Source organism: Stenella coeruleoalba (assembly GCF_951394435.1).
Source record: "Stenella coeruleoalba genome assembly, chromosome: X".
NCBI classification, from domain to species: domain Eukaryota; kingdom Metazoa; phylum Chordata; class Mammalia; order Artiodactyla; family Delphinidae; genus Stenella; species Stenella coeruleoalba.
In genome coordinates this window covers 26,651,352-26,673,191 of record NC_137152.1, presented here as the reverse complement: position 1 = coordinate 26,673,191, position 21,840 = coordinate 26,651,352, and the positions used below count along the sequence as shown (strand labels likewise).

At 35.6% G+C, this 21,840-nt stretch overlaps 1 protein-coding gene across 1 annotated transcript in view; it reads left to right on the top strand.

The window, feature by feature from the left end:
- The window catches only part of CFAP47 (cilia and flagella associated protein 47), a 281,902-nt gene extending 268,042 nt beyond the window's left edge, over positions 1 to 13,860 (top strand). The window contains 1 exon segment of the mRNA XM_079910450.1: positions 13,701 to 13,860. Within this exon segment, the coding sequence (XP_079766576.1) occupies positions 13,701 to 13,756 (56 nt within the window). The 3' untranslated portion in view covers positions 13,757 to 13,860.
- Positions 13,861 to 21,840: the final 7,980 nt, after the last annotated feature.

The following is a 21,840-nucleotide window of genomic DNA, read 5'->3' as shown; positions in this document are numbered from 1 at the left end:
CCCGAGCCTCACCTCCCAGCTCCCGCCTGCCCCGGTGCGTGAGCAGACAAGCCTCTCAGGCTGGTGAGTGCCAGTCGTCACCGATCCTCTGCGGGAATCTCCTCGCTTTGACCTCCGCAACCCTGTTGCTGCGCTCTCCTCCGCGGTTCCGAAGCTTCCCCCCTCCGCCACCCACAGTGTCCACCCACGAAGGGGCTTCCTAGTGTGTAGAAACCTTTCCTCCTTCCCAGCTCCTTCCCACTGGTGCAGGTCCCGTCCGTATTCTTTTGTCTCTGTTTTTTCTTTTTTCTTTTGACCTACCGAGGTACGTGGGGGCATTTCTTGCCTTTTGGGAGGTCTGAGGTCTTCTGCCAGCATTCAGTAGGTGTTCTATAGGAGCAGTTCCACAGGTAGATGTATTTCTGAGGTATCTGTGGGGAGGAAGTTGATCTCCGTGTTTTACTCTTTCGCCATCTTGAAGCTCCTCCTGCCATTTCTTAATAATTAGTTTTTGGGGAGTGTGTTGTTTAATTTTCATGTATTTGAGAATTTCCCAAATTTCACTTTATTATTGATTTCTATTTTTGTTCCATTGTTGTTGTAGAACATACTTTGTATGGTTTCAGTCATTTTTAATATATTGAGGCTTACCTTACACTCTAAAGTATGGTCTACCCAGGAGAATGTTCCACATGCACTTGAGAAGTGTATGTATTTTGCTCTTGTTGGGTGGAATGTTCCATAGATGTGTGTTAGGTCCAGTTCATTTATAATGTTGTTTAAGTCTTTTATTTCTTTAGTGATCTTCTACCTACTTGACTTACCCACAATTGGGAGTGGAGTATTGAAGCTTTATAGGGTTATTATTTAGTTATTTATTTGTCCTTTCAGTTCTACCAGGTTTTCATCATGTACTTTGTGGTTCTGTTAAGTGCATATATGCTTAAAATTGTTATATCTTCTTGATGGTTTGTCCTCTTATCAGTACATATAATGTCCTTCTTTATCTATAGTAGCAATTTTTTTCTTAATATTTATTTTTTCTAAATTTATCATAGCCACCACAGCTCTCTTTTAGTTTTTATTTGCATTTATATCCTTTCTCCATCCTTTTACTTTCAACTGAGTTGTGTTTTTGAATCTAAACGTGTCTCCTGTAGATGGCATGAATTTGGATTATTTTTTAAAGTTTATTTTACTTATCTCAGCCTTTTCATCACTGTACTGAATTATTTTATATTTACTGATTAATTACTAATGAAGTTAAGGAAAGATTTACATCTGTCTTTTTGCTTAACATTTAACTTCCCTTTTTGTTTCTTTCCTAATAAAATTCTGAGGTATTTTCTTAGTGACTTCCCTGGAAAATACTAGTAACATCTTACTTTTTAAAATGTAATTGAGAGTAATACCAAGTTCATTTCAACAGTATGCAAAAACTTTGCTCCAATATAGCATCCCCTTTCTTTGTACTATTATTGTCATGCAAATTACATCTTTGCACAATATAATCCCATCAACACAGTTTTATACTACTTTCTTATACTTTTTTTCTGTGTAGTTTTAAGGTTTTTTTTCCTTTTACTGAAGTTTAGTTGTACGATATTGTATAAGTTACAGGCATATAATATAATGGTTCACAATTTTTAAAGGTATACACCATTTATAGTTATTATAAAATATTGGCTATATTCCCCATACTGTACAGTATATCCTTGTAGCTTATTTTATACCTAATAGTTTGTACTTTTTAATCCCCTACTCCTATATTGCCCCTCCCCCCTCCCCCCGATAAACACTAGTTTGTCTCTATATCTGTGAGTCTGCTTCTTTTTTGTTATATTCACTAATTCGTTGCATTTTTTTTTCATATTCCACATATGAATGATATCATACAGTATTTGTCTTTCTCCATCTGACTTATTTAAATTAGCGTAATGCCCTTGAAGTGCATCCGTGTTGCTGCAGCCACTGTGGAAAACAGTATGGAGGTTTCTCAGAAAACTAAAAACAGAACTGCCATATGACCCAGCAGTTCTACTCCTGGGTATACATGCGAAAAAAATAAAAACACTAATTTGAAAAGATACATGCACCCAAATGTTTGTAGCAGCATTATTTACAATTGCCAAGATATGGAAGCACCCTAAATGTTCATCAACAGATGAATGGATAAAGATGTGGTATATATATATACAATGGAATACTACTCAGCCATAAAAAGAAAAGAAATTTTGCCATTTGCAGCACCATGGATGGACTTGGAGGGCATTATGCTAAGTGAAATAAGTATGCATTTAAAAAAAATCAGATAGTCAAGGAAAATGAAAATAAAACTACTTTTATATTATCATTTATAGTTACTCATATATTTACCTTTACCTCTTTATTTCTTTCTGTGATCCAGTTTACTGTCTAGTTTCCTTTTATTTCAGTTTCAAGGGCTCCCTTTAGTATTTCTTCTAGAAAAGGTCTGCTGGTGATGAAGTCTATCATTTTTTGTTTATTTGGGAATGTCCTAATTTATTCCTCATTTCTGAAGGATAATTTTGTTGGATTTAGAATTCTTGGTTGACAGTCTATTTCTTTCAGTACTTTAAATATGTCTTCATACTGCATTCTGGCCTTCAAGGTTTTTGGTAAGTCAGCTGTTCACATTATTGAAGATCCCATATATATAATGAGTCACTTTTCTTTTTCTGCTTTGAAGACTCTCTTTCCTTTGGTTTTTGGCCATTTGACAAATATGTCTGAGAGTAGATCTCTTTGAATTTATCTTACATGGAGTTCATTGAAATCCTTACATGTTTCATTTAATGGTTTTCATCAAATTTTGTATGGTTTTGGCCATTATTTCTTCAAATGGTCTTTCTACTCTCTCTTTCTCTATCTCTGGGCTTCTCGTTTTGTGTATATTGGTTTACTTGATATTGTCCTGTAGATCTTTGAGGCTCTGTTTAGTTTTCTTCATTCTGTTTTCTTCTGTTCCTCATACTGGAGGAACTCAACTGACATTTTTTTCATGTTGGCTGATTCTTTAGTCAGTTTAGATCTACTGGTGAAACTGTGTTGAATGAATTTTTCATTTCATTTACTGTACATCAACTCTGCAATTTATGTATATATATATTTATATATAAGTATGTGTGTGTATGTGTAATGTTTGAACTTTCTCAGGGACAGGTTCTACTGACAATTTTTTTTCCTGCGTATAGATCATTCACTGTTGGTGTTTTGTGTGTGTCAAATTTTATTTTTGAAAATGGGGCATTATAAGTAATGTAATATGGCTACCATGGAAATGAGAACTTCACTTCCACTCAGTAGTTGTTGCAATTTTTGGTTTGTTGTTATTATTGTTACTGTTTGTTTGTTTAATGACATTACAGAACTAATTCTGTAAGATTTGTATTCTTTTTCTTATGTGTCCACTGAACTCTCAATTTAGAGCTCATCTAATGATTAAACAGTGATTTCCTTAAATGCTTTAAATCAATAAGTTGCCCATACTTTGCCGAGGGATTCTGTGCATGTGTTGGGGCATGTCACTGACGGATGAATGGACAAAGAAGATATGGTATATCCTTACAATGGAATATTATTCATCGTTAAAAAAGGGGACTTCCCTGTCTGTCCAGTGGTTAAGACTCTGCACTTCCACTGCAGAGGTTGCGCGTTGGATCCCTGTTGGGGGAACTACGATCCCACATGCTGCAGGGCAAAGCCAAAAAAAAAAAAAAACGAAGGAAATCCTGTAATATGTGACATGTTTGAATCTTGAGAACACTATGCTAAGTGAAATAAGCCAGTCACAGAAAGACAAATACTGCGTGATTCTACTTATGTGAGATACTAAATTAGTCAAACTAGGAGAAACAAGGAATAGAATGGTGCTTTTCAGGGGCTAGGGAAGGGGGAAATGGAGAGTTGCTAATCAGTGGGTATAAAGTTTCAGTTATGCAAGACGAATAAGTTCTAGTGATCTGCTGTACAACATTGTGTCTACATATAAAAATACTGTAATATACCTTTAAAATGTGTTAAAATGGTAGATCTCATATTAAGTGTTCTTACCACAATAATTTTTTTTAAATGTGGGGATAAGAGGTATCTCTCTGCATCTGTACATTTCAAATAACTAAAAAATTCCTCTAGTCTTTTTTTTTTAATCAGAAAACTGTTAGGACAAGTTAGTCTCCTTTTGGACAAGTTACAATGGTAGCATTTTGATTTTTGACTGAAAGTCTGTTTTTCTGTCCACCCCTGGCCCCGACCGAATCCCTTTGTCCTAAATCTGATCCACTGTCTAACTTTTTTACACACACACCCCCACTTATGTGCAAACCATGATTCCAATAATCTTATTAACATAACTTCTCACCCCCCAGGTCACAGGGCTTTGGAAGGACAGCGTAATAAGCAGCACAGAAAGCAACTTGTTTACTTTTCCCAGCCTCTTGAGAGATGTGGGTCTCTAATTAACTTAAGATTTCTTTTAATCACACCTAGTGAGATCTTGTCCTTGTTCTTTGTGCTATCCTGTAGCATCTGCCGTTTTATTCTAGCAGGCATTGGTGATTGATTACACTTTTGTTCTGCCATTTTCTCTTCTTGTAATCTGACTGTGGTATAAGCCTTTTATTTCAAACCATGGTCAGGGCTTTTATGTCTCCTATTTCCTTTGCCTTGTAGATGGAACCTTTGCCATCAATATCACTTAAAGTAGGGCAAATATATTTTATCTCCACTTTGGGTAGAACCTGTTATACTGCTAACCAAGCAGGGCTCCTTTATACTGTCAGGGCTTTCAAGAGTTTGAGTGAGGTGGGTTTTAGTTTTCACTCCCCCTTTATTGCTCTTCCTTGGACTGCCACAGGGATAGAGGCAGGGCTGTGATAGTATCTGTTATCCGCACTGGTATGTAGGCAAATCATCAATCCCTTCTGAATCTTAACCACTGTTCTTGAATCTAATTTGTGTGGCTAGACTCTCACTCCCCTTGGATAAGATTGTTCTTAGTTCTCATGTAAATAACCTCAATGTTTCCTGAGCCTGACACCCAGGATGTGCATATCTTAGAAGATTCTCAACATGAGAATCCATGAAGAAGATTCTCCACATGAGAGTCCGTGCTACATTAAAACATAGAATTGTTCAGATAATGAGCTTTAGGAAGTGAAGGTATGGCAACTACCTTTTTTAAGCAGACAGGAGCAAAGGAACAGCAGGAAGGTGCTTGTAAAAACATCTATGCACATTTTTTTTTTTTCTCTCTCTTTGAGGAAGTCTATACTACTATTTGTCTCTAATTGAAAGCATCTGCTTAAGTACCTTTATAGTTTATATACTATAACTAAAGCATACCAAATGTCATTTCCAGACTATTTTTCTATTTAAAAGGGTATTATAGTAACTTACCTGTTTTTCTTCCTAATTATTCTTACTTATGAAGCAATGTTAAGATTACAGGCTCTTGTATATGCTATTTGGGCCTATCCAGATTCCCATTACTGGGCTTTTCCATCCCTCTCTCAGTTGTGGGTGTTGGTTCCTGGCAGGTTATGTTTGTCCCTTTCTCCAGGGGATTGCCCTTGGCTGGAGGAAGATACCTCATGAAGAGATACCAAGGAGATTAAGTCTAACCACCACTACTACCTCAGGTGACCCAACCCACTCCCTCCCACCCCCTCCCCCTGCTCTGTCTGATATCCCAGAGCTCCCTGTGGAATCAGGTTGAATCTGGATTCTAAAACTACAGCTTCTCATAGCTTCTTGCCCTGCCCTGTTCTGCTTCCCTCCTTTACCCACGGGTTCCTCCTGAGAGCACTCCCTCAGTAAATCACTTGCATTGGGATCTCTCGGACACTACTATGTTTTACACATGTGGCAATCTAATAAAATACCCGCGGCTAGCTATGTTAACAACAGAAAAGGCAGGATAAGAACCTGTTACCGCTTTTAAGCTTTTTAGAGAGTTCATTGAGCTGTGTGTTCGCTTTCTCCATGATATTCTGTTAGCACAGTATTGCATTAAGTCTATGTCCAGCACATCTCTTAGCCTGGCCTTGTATATGCACTTTAGATTTATGTGTGAGAGACAGTACATAGGATATCGTGATTAGTAGATTTTTTAAATGTTTCATCTTTTATTACCTCTGTTTAGAACTCTGAAAAGATGATAGAAAACATCAAATATTCCCTGCATTCTGAAGTTTACTTTATAAAAATTATTAGGTTTCATTATATATTTCTTTGTATTTCTTCTTAGTTTCTAATGTGTCTGGTCCTAAAAGAAATAGTATAAAAGGTAGTCCAGCTAAAGCCACCACCTGTATTTCTATACAGAGCTTCTCCTTTATGTCCTTATCAACATTTATATCCAGATGAAATGGACTGAATCATCTAGAAGGAAATAAGAAACATTTCCATTTGCCTTTTCCTGCAGTATGGGGCTGAACCCAAGCAGTCAAACCTATAGGCTCCTTCCTTAGGATCTCATCCTAACTCTTAAAAAAAAATTAAACATGCCTATAACACCTTTATATAACTTACATCTCAGATGAGAGAGAAGGCATACCTGAGCTTAAAAACATGTGTTACTGAATCCCCAGTAGTCTTAGTTTACACAAGGAACCCCTTCTCCATTATCCCAGAAACCTGTAACACTTCTAAAACCCAGGAATAATCTCAAAGCAATCCATTCAAAACTCAGAATTCAGTAAGTTTTTGATTTCTAAACTATAACTTTGAATTCATACTCATGAGATCACATTTTTCTGCCTGTGAGACTTACGTTTGGGGATTTGGGTCTTAAAAGGCATTGGCAGCTGGCTCTGATGGCACCTGTTGTCCGAGACCAGCCTGCTGCTTCTGTGCTGAGCCTTTTTCTCCTACACAAACTGCCTTTCCTCCTGTGAGTTGCCATGTGGCAATTTCCTATCTTTTCCTACCAGGTGAAATTGGCCAGTCGACCCTGACAGCCTTACATAAATCTAAAAATCTGCAAGAAAGCACATTCCTTTCCTCTCAGCATATCCATTTCTCAGTATTCCCTGAGATCTTTATGGCAGTTATCTGACCTCATCTTCATGCTGCATATACTAAAGGGATGGGCAGCTCCTTTTAAGGCATGGAAAACAATTAGAAAAAGAAGTCCTGTTGTACTGTTTCCCCAAGGTATATGTATTTTCCCATAATAATGAAAATCTACTGTAAGGAGACATACTCTATTTCTAGACAGAGTGCACTTTAAAAGATTTTTATTTCAATGACACCTCATTACAAGTCTTAAGTTCCTTGGCAGGATAAATCCAGTTTCTGGGTAATCTATTCTGCTCTACTGAGCTGTAACTTCATAGTACATCTTAATATTTAGTAAGGTTTAAATTATGTAAATGTTTTTTGGTGTGTGTGAACTAATCTAAAATACTTAAAAAATGTTTTTCTTTCATTAGAACAGCCTAGAAAATACACAGCTGATATTCCTATACATTTAAATGATAATCCAGTTTGCTATCGAATGTTATGTCTGGTTGGAGAGGTAAAATTACCCAAGTTATTGTTTGACCCTCCTTTCATATTTTTTAATCCTGTTCCTTTGGATGTAACAACTGTGATGGATGTCAACATTTTACCTCAAAACTATTTCAGGTAGATGCCTAATGTGAATTGACCACATTTTCTTTAGGTGCTTTTTTCTTTCTGTCTGTGTTATATGAGTCATGAACAATGTCTGACTTGTTTCTATAGTTGGAGTGAACTACTAAAATATTTAACTGTACATTTAAATTAAAAATGCCCCCCAAAAGCCCATTTAGTTGTCTCACCGTTAGTCGTTTAATTTTCTGGTAAAAATTTTTGGTATATCTCTTTATGTGGTATGAGAAGCAAGCTTAAAAACTCAGTGTATTAGTTTTCTTTTGCTGTGTGACAAATTACCGCAGACTGAGTGTCTTAAAACATGAATTTGTCCTCCCAGTTTTCTTTGGGGGCGTAGGTGGTGGGTGGGTCAGGAGTCCAGGTTAGTTTAGTGTCCACTGCTCACGGTCTCAGTAGGCAGAGCTCAAGGTGTGGGCTATAGCATCAGTCTCCTCTGAGACTCAGTCCTCCTCCATGCTCTCTGGTTGTTGGCAGAACTAATCCTTGTAGTTGTAGCACTCAGACGTCGTTTTTTTGCTGGCTGTTGGCTCGGACAACTCTCAGCTCTTAGAGGCCACCCTCAAGTCCTAGACATGTGGTCCCCTCCTCACAACATGGGATTTAACTCATTCAAAGCCAGAAGTACACCAGCTCTCTGACTTTTCTCTCTCACCTGATTAAATTGGATCTGCCCCTGATTATCTCCCTTTGCTTATTCAAATTCCATTGACTAGGGACCTTCATTACCTATGGAAAGTTCCTTTACTATTGCCATATAGCATAACTTAATCACCATAGTGATATCTCATCATATTTACAGATCCTGCCACCCAAGGAGTGGGAACTGTGCAGTTTGTACACTAAGGAACAGGACCCTTGGTGGCCATCACAGAATTCTGCCTATCATGTGCACATACCATAGAGAATGCAATCTGTTTTCATTTTTTAAAAAATTTATGAAGAGCTCAAATTCCCAGGACTGTATTGGCCTAGATATATTATGAACCCTCACATTACAAAACAAATAGAGCTTGTGTTTGTGTGTGTGTGTATATATATGTATGTATGTATTAAAATATATATAATATAAAACTGCTGGGCTGCTGAGAAGTGTGGGAGGTCTCTAAAGGGTATCAGATCAAGCCAAACCAGAAGAATACATTCTTATAAGCTGAAACTAGAGTAGGAGTGGTGAACTGTAATAAAATGCCAAATACAAGCTTGTTCTTAAATTGGGACAACTTCAAGATAGGAAAACTTAATCTCTGATTCCTGGATTAATCTGGAGGAGGCTAAACTCGTTCCACGTGAGTAAGTCCTTCTATCTTTCAGCAGAAGCAAGCAAATCTTCTCTAGATCAGTGGTTCTTAAACTTTGGTGTATGTTGGAATCTGAATTTCTGTATAGGAAATTAAAAGAATGTATATGTAGATATTTAAAACTATGAAGATCATTTATCAAGATAGACAAATATAAGTCCAATATTTAAAATTCAATAGCATTTCAGCTTACAACATTTAGAACGTGCAACCGTAAAACTACTATTCATAAAAACATTAACAATTAAAGATAATAGGAAGAATTGTATGGAACTGTATGGAGAAAATTATAAAATTTAAGTCAAAGAACTCATAAATAAATGAAGATTTACACATATTCATGAATTGGGATATTTAATATTGTAAAAAGGACAGTTTTCTACAAATCAATTTAGATATTTCATGCAACTGAAATAAAAATTCAAATAAATTTTTTCATAGAGATTGACACGTAAAATTCTAAATTTTATATGAAAAAATCAAGGGTCAAGAGTAGCCAAGCCACCCCTGAAGAAAAAGAATAAGGTGAGAAGGGCTTGGCTTCCCAAATATCAAGACTAATAAATCAATGTGATAGTGGTGCAGTGATAGAGAAAATGTGCAAAGGAGTAGAATAGACTTGAAAAAGGCCCACACATGGATGGATACTGAATATATAACAAAGGTAGTATAGATCTATGGAGCAAAGAGATTACTCTTCAATAAATGGTGCTGGAATAATCGATTGTATGGAATATTTCAAACTGGATTCCTGTCTTAATACATGAAAATTCATTACACATGGATTGAAGGCTTAAATGTGAAAGGTCAAATGTAAAAAATAACTTAGAGGACTTCCTTGGTGGCACAGTGGTTAAGAATCCACCTGCCAGTGCAGGGGACACGGGTTCGAGCGCTGGTCCAGGAAGATCCCACATGCCATGGAGCAACTAGGCCTGTGCACCACAACTACTGAGCCTGTGCTCTAGAGCCCATCAGCCACAACTGCCGAGCCTGCATGCCACAACTACTGAAGCCCGTGCGCCTAGAGCCTATGCTCTGCAACAAGAAGCCACCGCAATGAGAAGCCTACACACCACAATGAAGAGTAGCCCCCACTCACCACAACTAGAGAAAGCCTGCACGCAGCAACAAAGACCCAATGCAGCCAAAAATAAATAAATAAATTTAAAAAAAAAGATAGGCAATTTGAATATAGGCAAAAAAAAAATTAAAACAATTTTAATGTCTGTGGGTAGAGAAAGATTTCTTAAGCCTTAAAATCATGCCAACAATAAAATAAATAACTGATACAAATTAATCAGAAAAATATCAAGTAACTCAACAGAAATGTTGACAAAAAGTTTCAATCACTTTCACAGATAAAACGGAAAATAAACACAAGAAAACATATAATTGACCTCTTTGTAAACTTGGAAGTAAAAATTAGTGACTGCAATAAGATAGTATTTTGCTTGTCCTAGGTAGGCAAACATTAATAAATCAGGTTACTAGTTACAGTGTCAGTGAGTAGGACCACACTGGATAATACTATGTAAAGTGTAACATCGGCATATTTCATAGCCCAACATTTACACTTCACAGTATATACAAGAAAAACTCATCAGGGAAATGCAAATCAAAACCACAATGAGATATCACCTCACACCTATCAGAATGGCAGTTATCAAAAAGACAACAAATAATAAATGTTGACGAGGATGTGGAGAAAAAGGAACCTTAGTTCACTGTTGGTGGGAGTGTATATTGGTGCAGCCACTATGGCAAACAGCATGGCAGTTCCTCAAAAGATTAAAACTAGAGCTATCATATGATCCAGCAATTCCAGTCCTGAGTATATATACAAAGAAAATAAAAACACTAATTCAAAAAGATTAATGCACCCCAGTATTCATAGCAGCATTATTTACAATAGCCAGTGTATGGAAGCAATTTAAGTGTCCATCAACAAATGAATGGATAAAGAAGATGTGTATATATTCTACATATTCAATGGAATATTATCCAGTCATAAAAAATAATGAAATTTTGCCATTTGCAACAACATGGATGGACCTGGAAGGTATTATGCTTAGTGAAGTAAGTCAGATAGAAAAAGACAAATACTGTTATGTTTTCATTTATATGTGGAATCTAAAAAATAAAACGAATGAATATAACAAAAGGGAAACAGATTCATAGATACAGAGAACAAACTAGTGGTTACCAGAGGGGAGAGAGGTAGGGGGAGGGTCGAGATAGGGGAAGGGGATTAAGAGGTACAAACTACTATGTATAAAATAAATAAGCTACAAAGATATATTTTATAACACAGGGAAGATAACCAATATTTTATAACTGTTTTTTGAATTTCTTTTTTTCATACAGCAAGTTCTTATTAGTTATCTATTTTATACATATTAGTGTATATATGTCAATCCCAATCTCCCAGTTCATCCCAGCAACACCACCCCCGCCCCGCTTTCCCCCTTTGGTGTCCATACGTTTGTTCTCTACATCTGTGTCTCTAGTTCTGCCTTGTGAACCAGTTCATCTGTACCATGTTTCTAGATTCCACATATATGCGTTAATATACAATATTTGTTTTTCTCTTGTGACTTACTTCACTCTGTATGACAGCCTCTAGGTCCATCCATGTCTCTACAAATGACCCAATTTCGTTCCTTTTTATGGCTGAGTAATATTCCATTGTATATATGTACCACATCCTCCTTTTCCATTTGTCTGTCAGTGGGCATTTAGGTTGCTTCCATGACCTGGCTATTGTAAATAGCCAATATTTTATAATAACTAATATTGAATCACTGTGCTGTACATCTGAAACTAATATAACATTATAAATCAACTATACTTAAATAAAATAAAGTGCACGTGTTCTACAAGGTATGTTTGAAATTAGTCATAGTTGCATTATTCAGAATAGCAAAATCTGGGAACTGCACAAATGTTCAGTGACAGGTAAAGGGATAAATAATTTGTGATATATGTGTACGTGAATATTTCTATACCTGTGAAGTGGAGGAACTTCAACTAATGAGACAATGTATTATGAATCTTAGAAAACAAAATATTGAGATTAATAAAAAGTTAAGGAAGACTACATATATTGATATCCTTTATATAAAATGACAAAAAGGAAAGTGAAACAAATTTTTATTTAGAAATATATGCCTATATATACAAAGAAATAGATGTAAAGAGTGGCTGGTTTACATCTTAAAATTATATAAATTGTGAGGATTTGCATACCGATGTGAATTGCCTATTAGCATTATTTTCATAAACTACCAGATCTTGGACCCACCTCAGAGCTTCTCTAGCTCAATACCTTATTTTACAGTTAAGCATTCTGAGATCCAGAGAAAATGGGTTCCATGTGTGATGTAATGGTTGGAAATAAATGAAAATTGTCCAAGTTGAGGAGCATAGAACGGCCTTTAGTTTCTAACATTTCGCCTGCAAGATATGATGAGTGCTTACTTATACCTCGGGGACTTGCTTTAAATGCCATTTTGTGAGAGAGTGTAGTTCCTCAACCTTAACTTTACAACTTTGGGATTCACAGTTTTTCCAAGTCCCTATCTTGTAAGTAGACTAAACTTTGTTGCTTAAATAGGAAATAGACATGACTTGAATTACATTGTACTAGAAAGTACTTTTTTTTGGTGAAGAAACGTCTCATATATGAATTAATCTTTTAATCTTTCAGCTTTTAAATTAATGTATAATGGTATCAATTTTAAAAATACCTCAAGTTGAAAGCTGAGTCTTACAAAACATGGTATAATGAAATGAGCATGTAAAAGGGACTGTAGAGATGATGTAACCTATTCTCATTATATATACAATAAAATCAATAGCATTAATGACTTATCTGATGACAGTTAATTAGCAACAGAATTGGATTCAAACCTGATTTATAAACTGCTTTTTCATGTTTTATCCAGTGAACCATATGAGTTTAACTAATTCAAGTTGAGAGCTTTCTTTATTTTTTCTAGTTAATTAGCTGAATAATCTTCATTCTAATTAAAGTACTAGGGAAATATGATTCCCATTTGATAGCACTTCTTATTTGCTGTAGGAACCTACATATATAATAAAACAAAGTAATATGGTGAAATATTTATTGACAACTAAAATTTACCAAGTATTAATTAGAATTGAGGTGAATACTACATACTATGCTACTAAAAATCACAAACATTTTAGATTGGCTAAATAAATTATAGTATATAATGAAATATGCAAACATTTAGTAGAATTTTTTTGATAGTAATGATTGAAAAAATATTCATGATATATGTGTACAAGTGCTTAATTGTACCCAAATTAAAGAAAAATATGTGTATATGCATTTGTTAATATTTAGTCTACATGCATTAAAGCTTTAGCTGTTCAAGCAGTAATTTCTAGTAAATTTTTGTCAGGACATATTTAAGGACAATGCTTTTAGCATGGCTGTGGTTAAAAACACATTGCACTTAATCAGGCATTTTAACCCTGTTATTTTAATCCTGACAGGTCAAAAGGAACTTTTGATCACCTCATGTAGTTCTTGGTTAAATCAACATATTATCAATTTTACTTATATTGTGACCAGAAAACGAGAGATGATACAAAAATATCTTTAGTAGTTGGGCATATTATTGTAAATATTTATTGTTTTAATTTTTCTAATGATTCAAAAAACAGAGGAAACCACATTTAAATCCAATTACTTGTGCATGTTTTGAGCTAATTTTTTCTTTTAATTTTAAACAGGGATTCAATGTTCAGTGTCCAGATTTCCCCAACAAGGCTTCTTGATGGTGACGTGATTCAACCTCTTTCTGTGAATTTTCCAAAAGGCAGAGTCGTTATGTGCTCTCCCAGTGGAATTAATGCTGCGCTCACCTGTCATCTCAGCTTCAAATCATCTAAACCTGTGTCATTTTTCACCAGTGTTCTTTTCTGCGATAGCAGGGGTAAGTGGTAAGGCATTTAAATGTAGATTCTTTTGTATCTGACAGTGAAGAATAATAGATTTATATTCTATACTATTATAAAATGTTTAAAAGAGGGACATCTAAAATAATGACTTTGGACATAAAGGTTTTTTAAGAAAGTTCCAAATGCAGTGTTGCTTTCACGAGAAACAGGGTGATAGTGGCTGCCAGCCTATCCTCTGGGACTAGGCTGCCTGGATTTGAATCCTGGCTCTGTTAACTTTGGTGAAGTTATGTCATCTTCTGAGCCTCTCAGTTCCCTCATCTGTAAAATGGGGGTCATAGCAGAACCTATCTCATCTGTAATAATGAGAAATTCATTGAGTTAATTTTTATTGAGTAATTGTACAAGAACTGGCACAAAGGAAATGCTAAGTCAGTATTAAATGAAAATGAGAAACATCAGCACAATGAGTTTCCAAACAATATGATTTTGTTACACGTTCCTTTGACAGACTCAAGGAAATTAAAGGACACCTTGGTTAAACCATGTTTCTGGATTTCTTACCTTTTAGGACCAGAAATTTCACTTTTACATTATACCCTGAGATGATTTGACTCTCCAAAGGGCAAGATGTGAATGTATAGAGCAATAAAGTTTGTTAAAAATGTTTATAGTGTAGAGTGAATTGTATACTAAAGATGAATATGTACTCTATGTGATAATTTATTAACTTTTAGTGAGGTCATTACTATATAGCATATTTATAGTCTAAGGATTGATTTATGCATTAGGAATTAGAAGAGTGAGAGAGACAGATGGTACTGGAATGTTGCATCCAAGGCAAAGCGTGGCTGTATCCGGGACACGGTTCATGGATTTCTGAGCTCCAGCTTCCATGTCCCTTTCTCACATATGTTGATGGATAAAATTATCTAAATTATACCTCTCAGACTCCTATTTTTCTCTTTTGATGCTCACAGTCCATCTTTTGTTGACATTAAAAAAAAAAACCCTTTTTTTTAATGGCGTTGCTTTAGGCTCCTCTCAAGAACTGAACTCCATGCCTCCATCCTGGGAGGTATTCTGTCCTTTTGTATGTTACTGACCTTGTTCATAGAAGTTTAACTTTACTTCCCTCTAGTCCACAAATTCAATGCCAAAAGCACTAAGTAAGGTGTACCTTTGAGCTCACCAATAAAAATCATGAATAACTTATCCATGAGTGTCTTCAAGCTAATGAAGGCTCAGACCACGTTCACAAGGTGAGGAAGGAAGTAGCTTCAGTAAATGTTGTGTGAACTAGATGGCTTCTTGGACAGTGGTACAGTTGCCTCTAAGAGAGGCATAAACAGGTTTCATTGTTACAGTGTTGACGTCTGGTCAGCAAACAGGATGTAAGGAGACCTGACAACAGTCTCCAGAAAGAGGAGGGTCATATATTTGATGATTTTCTTGTCTTTTTGTTGTTGTGTGTTTCCTTTCAGCCTTGAGACTCATTTGCTCTTCAGTAGATTTCCCCACCCTTCTTCCCTTACCCTAAACTCCAATTCAACATTTAGCAGGTTTGGGATAAGGTAGAGCTTTTGGAACTAATTTAGAACCTTTGGAAATCATAAATGGGCTACAAAAGACTTTTCCATGTACAAGGAAACATTCCCTGGAACCTTAATAGTGACAAATCCTTTTACTGATGCCTTGTTAACTCCTTATCTGGTTTCCCATAGTGCATATGATCAGCTCTTCCTTCTCAACTCTCCGAAACTGTCTTTGCCTTTCTCTCACTACACGTTTTTGATCCCATTGAGATAAATGAGGTGTTCCAGCAAGAACGTCCTCAAAAGCCTCCCTTTCACCTCAGCCTATTTGAAATAAATTTGATTCTTTTGATTCTTTTATTGCTTTTTATCAGTTAGTTTATATTTATTTGTGAGTAATCCTTGTGAGCTCTGCCCAAGGTACTGGGTAAGCAAGGATTAAATAGAAAGTGGCTTTTCCTTGATGGAGGTCAATATAGTAGGGAAGGTAGACTTTAAAAAAGTGTTTGGTACCAATAGAGGTAAAGAGAAAATGCAACACAAAAGGAGCAACTAATAATGTCCTGGGGTGGGGTTGGGACTGGGGACGGCTGCATGGGTTTCTGAGTAAAATCTCAAAGGACAAATTACACTTGCTGATGTTTGTCCTAAATTAAAGACTTTATTTGCATCTGGTGTGTCTGTGTTGAGGCGCATGGTGCAATGAAAAAATGAAACACTCATTTCTTCATGTTTTGGGTTTTTTTTACTTAGGTAAGACCATTTCATACCGTGGCTCACCTTGGAAGTGAACATGCTTGGCTTTTTTATTTTGTTTTCTTCTTTTGACTTTGTCACATTTGGTTTGGCTCGCCTGGCTGTAGAACTATTAATTATAGCCTGCTAACGTGGCTGCTGGTATCCTCCACACTCATGTGTCTTCAGCTTGGTGGTTGCACATCCTGCTTTTCTTTTCCCTAAATTTCCAAAAAATCTGGGGTTTGAGGTTGTATATATCTATGGGAGGGATGGTGATGTGGGCAGAGTATTACAAGTTGTAAAAAAAAAAAAAAAAAATGCACTGCATATGGAGGCTGAAACAGGCTTATATTTGGGGAATATTTTGGGGTTTTTTTGGTTTGATGGATACTGGCCAGGCAAAGCTGAGAGATGAAGGTGAAAGAATAGCAGGAGCAGATTGTGAGAGTCTTGCACACTCTCTTTATTATCCATGAGTAAGACATAGGACGAGAACGGGGAGAGGCTGATTTTATGGAAATCAAAGCTTGGATAAATACAGGAATCATGAGGTCAACAGCTATCAATTAACACAGGTCAAATTCTAGGTCATAGGCTGGATATCATGGAATCCACAGGACAGCCCTGAGATGTGGATGTTTTTAGATCTTCATCTCTGTTTTACAGAAGAGATATAAGGCCCATAGTGTGAGATAACTTGCCCAAGTTTACTCACATATTAAGTGGGAGAGCCAGGAATTTGAACCAAATTTCTGTTTCCAAAGATTATGCACTTAATCACCTTGTTTTAACACCACTTAGATTGTATAGAATCATATAGAAATTTTATTATAGGTACAGTCTTTTGAGAATAACACTGTCATATGTCAGGTATAGACTTTACAAAGAATAAGAAAAGGAAACTCTACATTTTCGTCTTTTCCTATTTCTTTGCATCTCTCATCTTTCTCTCTCTCACACACACACACCCCTATCTTATAAGTACCCTTATATAATAAATTTATTTTAAAGTAAATAACATTTTAGTTTCTATATTGCCTTTCAGTACCAAGAAATTTAGTTTATAATTAAGTGCATTTTGAGTTGCAGGTCTTAAATAGGCTATATGTTCTAGAATTAGGGAAGTGATCAAGAAATATCCCCTGAATAGAATACATTAATAAATATTCCATGTTTGATACATAGTAATGATAGTAATTAAAGTTACTCAATAAAAACTGAGATGTTATTCATTTATTTTTATTGATATATTAATTTATTGATGAGGCAAAAACCCATAAATTGTCTCCATAGTTATAGGATGAAGTGAATGTTTATAGTTTCAATGAAGAAGCCTGTTTTACAACTGCCATCAGTAAACTCTACAGAAGATATTTAGCTAAAAATAAATGTAGGGCTTCCCTGGTGGCACAGTGCTTGAGAGTCCGCCTGCCAATGCAGGGGACACGGGTTCGTGCCCCGGTCCGGGAAGAGCCCACGTGCCGCGGAGCAGCTGGGCCCGTGAGCCATGGCCGCTGAGCCTGCGCGTCCGGAGCCTGTGCTTCGCTACGGGAGAGGCCACAACAGTGAGAGGCCCGTGTAACCCAAAAAATAAATAAATAAATAAGTAAATAAATAAATGTATTATATATGGGTACTTGTAAGATATCATATAACTATTTTAGATATTTTAAATTAATAGTGTTTACAAAAGGCTTCAAATCAACTTATGAAATTGAAACCCAATACCAAAACCAATGCTAAACTGCTCTTTTGAAATTGTACATTTCACATCAATAAAGTTTCAAAATGAAAAACATATTCCTCGTAAAAATTAAAATATTTTCTTTTCCTACAAAAAATGCATGTACTTATTACTGAAACAAATTTATATCTTATTTTAGAAGTTTATGGTTTTATGTGGGATTTTTATGTCCATTTATAGTTGCTTAAATGATATGAAGAATGGTTTTTGTGATTTTCAAAAGAAACAAAGTCTTTGTTTCCAGAACCAGAATGGATATTCCTAGCCACTGTGTTTCTAAGATAAATTATTTAGAGTTTTCTTTAGTTTAACATCACCTAGATATTGGGTAGCACCAGTAAAGTAATGTCATTATTTATGCTGAATTATCTGATTAGCTATGATATTCTAAATACAGAAGACACTGGTTTGTTGTAATTTCTGTCTTCCAAAATTAATAACTAGCCTTTCCATCTATTTCCTAAGTTATAAAAAGTATTATTTTATGGTAAAAAAAAAAAAAAAAAGAATGGTTTTTGAGGGAGTCAAGGAACCCAGTAGTAAAATACAATTCCTTCCTTGCTGCTTTTCGAATTAACCTCTATTTTAGATTAACTGATTATCTTCCTTATGTGCTCATCACTTCAATTTTTTCTTCTTGACTTTCCTTATTTTTACTTTTGGCATATGAAGTAATACTGTAGGGGTACGTGTGTGTGTGTGTGTGTGTGTGTGTGTGTGTGTGCGCTAATGAGAGAGACAGAGGGAGAGAAGCAATATATATATATATATATATATATATATATATATATATATATATATATATATATATATATATATATATAAAATCTCCATTAGTTATCTGAGTAAAATGGCTAGAATATGTTTTCTTATTTTTGGGTTTTGGTTTTTTTTTTGAGTATCTAGAATATATTTTCTTTTTTTTTTTTTTCTGAACTTAACATTTTAGTTTCTTTATTGCCTTTATGTGCCAAGGTATTTAGTTCATAATTATATGAAGTACATTCAGAGCTACAAGTCTTAAATAGGCTATATTCTCTAGAATTAGGGAATTAATCAATAAATGTTCCCTGAATAGAATAACAGGAAGTCCCTTACATAGATAAGACTTGTGGAAACCATACTGAGAAATAATCTGCCTTGAATAGGAGGCGTTTGTTAAATGTTGATGAGTGAACTTACAAAATGAATGCAGGTGACTGCTCAGCCTCTTTATTTATTTATTTATTTATACAGCAGGTTCTTATTAGTTATCTATTTTATACATATTTTACGTATTAGTGTATATACGTCAATCCCAATCTCCCAATTCATCCCACCCCCACCACTTTCCTCCCTCGGTGTCCATACGTTTGTTTTCTACATCTCTGTCTCTCTTTCTGCCTTGCAAACCGGTTCATCTGTACCATGTTTCTAGATTCCACATATATGCGTTAATATACGATATTTGTTTTCCTCTTTGTGACTTACTTCACTCTGTATGATAGTCTCTAGATCCATCCACGTCTCTACAAATGACCCAATTTTGTTCCTTTTTATGGCTGAGTAATATTCCATTTAATATATGTGTACCACATCTTCCTTATCCATTTGTCTTTCAGTGGGCATTTAGGTTGCTTCCATGACCTGGCTATTGTAAATAGTGCTGCACTGATCATTGGGGTGCATGTGTCTCTTTGAATTATGGTTTTCTCTTGGTATATGCCTGGTAGTGTGATTGCTGGGTTGTATGGTAGTTTTATTTTTAGTTTTTTAAAGAACCTCCATACTGTTCTCCATAGTGGCTTTACCAATTCACATTCCCACCAACAGTGCAAGAGGGTTCCCTTTTCTCCACACCCTCTTCACCATTTGTTGTTTGTAGATTTTCTACTGATGCCCATTCTAACCAGTGTGAGGTGATATCGCATTGTAATTTTGATTTGCATTTCTCTAATGATTAATGATGTCGATCAGCGTTTCATGTGCCTCTTGGCCATGTATATGTTTTCTTTGGAGAAATGTCTATTTAGGTCTTCTGCCCATTTTTGGATTGGGTTGTTTGTTTTTTTTATATTAAGCTGCATGAGCTGTTTATATATTTTGGAAATTAATCCTTTATCCTTTGATTCATTTGCAAATATTTTCTCCCATTCTGAGGGTTGTCTTTTCCTGTTGTTTACAGTTTCCTTTGCTGTGCAAAAGTTTTTAAGTTTCATTAGGTCCCATTTGTTTATTTTTGTTTTTATTTCCATTACTCTAGGAGTTGGGTCAAAAAGTATCTTGCTGTGATTTATGTCATAGAGTGTTCTGCCTGTTTTCCTCTAAGAGTTTGATGGTGTCTGGTCTTAAATTTACGTCTTTAATCCATTTTGAGTTTATTTTTGTGTATGGTGTTAGGGAGTGTTCTAATTTCATTCTTTTACATGTAGCTGTCCAGTTTTCCCAGCACCACTTATTGAAGAAGCTGTCTTTTCTCCACTGTATATTCTTGCCTCCTTTATCAAAGATAAGGTGACCATATGTGCGTGGGTTTATCTCTGGGCTTTCTATCCTGTTCCATTGATGTATCTTTCTGTTTTTGTGCCAGTACCATACTATCTTGATTACTGTAGCTTTATAGTATAGTCTGAAGTCAGGGAGCCTGATTCCTCCACCTCTATTTTTCGTTCTCAAGATTGCTTTGGCTATTCGGGGTCTTTTGTGTTTCCATACAAATTGGGAAATTTTTTGTTCTAGTTCTGTAAAAATGCCATTGGTAATTTGATAGGGATTGCATTGAATCTGTAGATTGCTTTGGATAGTATAGTCACTTTCACATTATTGATTTTTCCAATCCAAGAACATGGTATATCTCTCCATCTTTTTGTGTCATCTTTGATTTCTTTCATCAGTGTCTTATAGTTTTCTGAGTACAGGTCTTTTAGCTCCTTAGGTAGGTTTATTCCTAGGTATTTTATTCTTTTTGTTGGCAGTGGTGAGTGGGATTGTTTCCTTAACTTCTCTTTCTGATCTTTTGTTGTTAGTGTATAGGAATACAAGAGATTTCTGTGCATTATTTTTGTGTCCTGAAACTTTTCTAAGTTCATTGATTAGCTGTAGTAGTTTTCTAGTGGCATCTATAGGTTCATCTATTTTTAGTGTTATGTCATCTGCAAACAGTGACAGTTTTAGTTCTTCTTTTCCTATTTGTATTCCTTTTATTTCTTTTCCTTCTTTGATTGCCGTGGCTAGGACTTCCAAAACTATGTTGAAAAAGAGCGACAAAAGTGGACATCTTGGCCTTGTTCCTTATCTTAGAGGAAATGCTTTCAGTTTTTCACCATTGAGAGTGATGTTTGCTGTGAGTTTGTCGTATATGGCCTTTATTATGTTGAGGTAGGTTCCCTCTATGCCCACTTTCTGGAGAGTTTTTATCATAAATGTTGAGTTTTGTCAAAATCTTTTTCTGCATCTATTGCGCTGATCATATGGTTTTTATTCTTCCATTTGTTAATATGGTGTATCACATTGATTAGCGTATACTGAAGAATCCTTGCATCCCTAGGATAAATCCCATTTAATCATGGTGTATGATCCTTTTGCTGTGTTGTTGGATTCTGTTTACTAGTATTTTGTTGAGAGCTTTTGCATCTATATTCATCCGTGATATTGGTCTGTAATTTTCTTTTTTGGTAGTACCTTTGTCTGGTTTTGGTATCAGCGTTTTGGTGGCCTCGTACAATGAGTTTGGGAGTGTTCCTCCCTCTGCAATTTTTTGGAAGAGTTTGAGAAGGATCGGTGTTAGCTCTTCTCTAAATGTTTGATAGAATTCACCTGTGAAGCTATTGGGTCCTGGACTTTTGTTTGTTGGAAGATTTTTAATCACAGTTTCAATTTCATTACTTGTGAGTGGTCTGTTCATATTTTCTATTTCTTCCTGGTTCAGTCTTGGAAGGTTATACCTTTCTAAGAATTTGTCCATTTCTTCCAGGTT